The 4,284-nt window shown below is 52.2% G+C and overlaps 1 protein-coding gene across 1 annotated transcript; it reads left to right on the top strand.

The window, feature by feature from the left end:
* Nucleotides 1-689: 689 nt before the first annotated feature.
* Nucleotides 690-3,865, top strand: slc35g2a (solute carrier family 35 member G2a). Its single transcript, XM_045207693.1, has 2 exons — nt 690-1,044; nt 1,929-3,865. The coding sequence occupies exon 2, from the start codon at nt 1,939-1,941 to the stop codon at nt 3,373-3,375; it is 1,437 nt and encodes a 478-aa protein (XP_045063628.1). The 5' UTR covers nt 690-1,044; nt 1,929-1,938; the 3' UTR covers nt 3,376-3,865.
* Nucleotides 3,866-4,284: the final 419 nt, after the last annotated feature.

Genomic DNA, 4,284 nt, shown 5'->3' with positions numbered 1-4,284 from the left:
TATTATGGCTGTTGGACTGAATAGAGAACCTGGTTTAAAGGCTTCTCTGGACAGCCTAGCACCCCTCTCCACCAACCCAGAGCTCTTCCCTGCCGAGCCTTCCTGTCTGCCTGTCTGTCAGCCTGTCTGTCAGCCTGTCAGCCTGTCTGCCTGTCTGTCTGTTCGTCTGTCCACTTAACTGACAGACAGGGAGATAATACACAACTCATTACTGTAGAGAAAGTGCTGTGTCAGTGGGTTACATGACTGTCTCACCCATTTGGCAAGTCTGGTCTCACTAATAGACTGATCAGACTGCTCCCTCGATCTGCTTCCAATCTCCCTGTCTGTCTGTCCCAGACAGGAGATTGGAAGCAGGGGGGGTCAGTATTCCTTATAGAAGAGGAGTGTTGGAAATGGGATGAAATATAGATGTGGGATAGAGAAGGGCCATTACTGCCCCGCTGGGAGCAGAGATCTGTGTGTGTGTGTCTGTGAGCGCGAGTTTGTACGTGTGTGTGTTTGTGCGCGCATAAACACACACACACACACACACACACACACACACACGTGACTGACAGTGGTCAGTGTTTATGATGATGATGATAGTTTTAGTGTCGCTATGCATGCATAAACATAATGACAGCGTTCACTCTTTTCTCTCTCTCTCTCTCTCTCTCTCTCTCTCTCTCTCTCTCTCTCTCTCTCTCTCTCTCTCTCTCTCTCTCTCGCTCCACGGTCCGGCAGGCTGAGAAGCGCAGCAGCTGTGTGTGATGTGTGTGTGTGAATGAGGGAGGGAGAGGGAGAGGTAGACGGAGAAGGAGGAAGGTTTTCTATCACCGACCCTCGCTACCCCTGTGGTCGAGAACAGTTCTCTGACGGCGGTTGGAGGAGGCAGCTAGACTCGTGAGGCGACTGGTAACCTTGGAGGCACGCCAAACCGCCCAGGAGGTGGGAAGAGGGATAGAAGGAGAGAGCGGTGGAAGGATGGCTCTCTCCCTGATCTGACAGAAGACATTTGTTCGGTAAATGAGCGGAGGGCACGGTATTGACGCAAGACAGCAGGTGAGTTTCTCTCTAGGCTACTGGTAGTCGATAAAAATATCAGTTGATTTAGCAATCAATCTAAACGCGAGCAGGGAAGATTTACGGTGGAATAGTAGGCTAACTGACACGGCATCGAACATACCGGTGTGAGGCCATTTGCTGTTCATTTTGTGTTTTATGTAATTGTGGTGATTATTTGTCCTGCCTGTGCGCGGGTACGCGCCTCGTTCCAATCATAAATTCAGCACGGACCGTATGTATGTGTGTAACCTTGACGAGACACACACTCATCCTCTCTCTCACGCGCTCTCTCTCTCTATCTCTCTCTCTCTCTCTCTCTCTCACCCAATGACAAGATGACACGTGCGCCCACACCACCACACAGACTCCGAGGCATCTTTTTAGTCAGCATCCAGCCAGCCAGACAGCATTATGTCCTTATTATAGAACAGTCAGTGATTGCTGTGAGTAACCATGCCTGAGACCTGAAAACCTGCATTAGCTCCTTCTATACATAGCTCAATGGGTAACACAGTCCTGGAGCCCGCACTAAGACAACCTGCGCTCAAATCCAGTCTGTCCCATAAAACAGATTTACTTAGGTGTGTGTCTACTGTCTGTGTATATTGTAGAAGGTGTATGTCTACTGTTTACTGCAGTAGCATCCTCTGCGTCAGAACAGTGAATTACAACCACTGACTGAGTCACCTGGCAGACACAGAAGAGGGCCATTAGGTCCTTGTCTTACGTCAGATAGCGCAACGACTCCGTCTGCACTCATAGCTAGTTCATGGCAATGCGGTCGAAAGACAATGCCATTAGGCTAAACAACTCTGTTTCTGTCTGAGGGGTGTGTGTCGGTGTCTGTGTCTAACTTTTGTCCTCACCTATCCTCCCTACAGGTGAGTAACCATGGAATCCATTCACCTCCTGGACGGCTCCAAGAAACGGGTGAAGATCCACCCTCACACCGTCACCGCCAAGTACGCCCCACACACACCCCACACACACACACACTTCCCCCAGCCCGGAGACGAGGGCTACGATGACGCTCCCTCCTTCGAGGACTTCGGCTCCTTCCTGGAGGAGACCTCGGACAAGAAACAGCTGACAGGAACCAGGAAGTGGACAGGAAAGGCCGGCGCTCTGTTTGGAGGGAAGGACAAAAACAAAGACACACCCCCTAGACCTCCCACGGGGGGAGGAGAGGGGGGAGTGGAGGGAGGAGGGGGAGGGAAGGGTGCAGGAGGAGGAGGGGGAGTAGGGGAACAGCTAGCGAGTTTCGGCGAGGCGTCTGTCTCTGCGTCTCGGCTCACGTGGGCCAGTGTAGTCGGGGCGGGTCTGGCTCACGGCTGTGTGTGTGTTCTGACGCGCCTGGCCGCCTCACGCTTTAACCTTCCCCCCTTAACTCTACTCTTGGTACGCTCCATCCTCCAGCTGCTCTATGGGACTGTACCAATGAAACGGGCGGAGACGGCCTTTGGCTCAAAGGGCTATCGGAGGAAGCTGCTCCTGTACGGTGTGACTCACTCCTTCTCCCTCTGCTGCGCTTACTCCTCCTTATCCTTCGTCTCCCTCGGCGACGACGAGGCCATGTTGACAACCTGGCGCCTGGCGACCACCGTCCTGTCGGCCACTCTGGCGTTGTTGCTCCTGGACGAGCGGCTGGGATTGGTGGACCTGGTCACCGTAGCGACAGGCGTGTTAGGACTGGGTCTGGCGCTAGTTCCTAACCCGACAGGGCTGGATGAGAACAACAACGGGACCGGGTCAGGGATGCCCATTGGGGGGATGCCCATTGGGGGGATGCCCAATGGGGCGACACTGGCACAACAGTCGGCCCAGTTCTGGCGGGAAGCGTTTGGCTGGTCCCTGACTGTTCTAGCAGGACTATGGATGTCTCTGGCTCTAGTGATGTACCGCTCTCTGAAGGAACGGGTCAGTGTCGGCACCGCTCTGTTCACTGTCAGTTGGACCGGCTGTCTGAGCACCGCAGTCTCCATGCTTCTCCTCCAACAGGGGCCAGTGTGGCCGGCCAGTCTCCAGGCTTGGTGCATCGTCCTGGGGGTAGCTGTGTGCTCTGCTGGGGGATTCGTGGGGGTGACCCATGGCCTCACCCGACTACACCCAGCTTTGGTGTCGGCTACTCAGGGTCTGGAAGTACCGGTCGCTATGATGCTGGAGATCGCTGTGATCCCATTGGTTCCCTCAGTGTGTGAGGTCATAGGGGGTGTGGTGGTGGTGGCGAGTGTGGGTTGGCTTGTTACAGTGAAGCTCCTCCCCTCTCGAGGAAGTGGGAGGAAACAGAGAGAAGAGTACGAAGAGATCCTGGACTCGCCGATTAAATAACACACACACACACACACACAGAATCACACAAGCACATGCAGGGAGACATGCACGCACAAAGATTCTGGACTTGCCAATCAAATAGACCACTCCCCTTCTATCTATGTTTCTGTCTATCTCTCTTTTCCTAGGGGTTTTGTGCTGTATTCTCTCTCTCTCTCTCTCTGACCTCCTCTGAGGTCCGTGTATATAAGAGGACTCTATGGTGAATGTTAATGCTTGAGCTAAAATAGCTGTTTTTAACCACAGATCTAGGATCAGATACACCAACTCCAATCCTTACCTTAACCATTAGGAGGTTTCAAAATATCTGACCCTGTATCAGTGGTTAGGAAAAACATCTACCTACTCCAATGTGAATAGTAAATGTATCTATTTTGTATTGTAGTTGTTATTGTTGTAAAGTGCCAATACTGTATTGTCTTACTGGCTATTGTGATAGTGTGATGTCATATTAAAACCTTACAGTGTTACTGTGATTTGCGCTCTGCTACTGACTATGTGTGTGCGGGTGTGTTGTGTGTGTTGGCTGAGTTTCACGTGGTAAAGTGTCACTGACTATGCTAGCCAGCTGAGGGTCAGCCAAGGCGATCAATGCCAACTAGAGATACAGACAGCCAGAGGGAGAGAAAGTGAGAGAGAGAGCGAGAGAGAAAAGAGAGAGAGAGAGAGAGAGAGAGAGAGAGAGAAAAGAGAGGGTAAGAAGAAGGGTGCAAGAGGATAATGATGGGAGAGGAGGGTGGGAGAGAGGAAGAGAGTATCTATCCATCTGATAGCAGCTCTATGTGAGTGGAAGCTCTGATTAAGACTAATAACAACCTCTCCTCTCCTCTCCTCTCCTCTCCTCTCCTCTCCTCTCCTCTCCTCTCCTCTCCTCTCCTCTCCTCTCCTCTCCTCTCCTCTCCTCTC

Source organism: Coregonus clupeaformis, chromosome 26 (genome assembly GCF_020615455.1).
Source record: "Coregonus clupeaformis isolate EN_2021a chromosome 26, ASM2061545v1, whole genome shotgun sequence".
NCBI classification, from domain to species: Eukaryota; Metazoa; Chordata; class Actinopteri; order Salmoniformes; family Salmonidae; genus Coregonus; species Coregonus clupeaformis.
The sequence above is the reverse complement of the archived record's forward strand: the minus strand, read 5'-3'. Positions and strand labels throughout refer to the sequence as shown.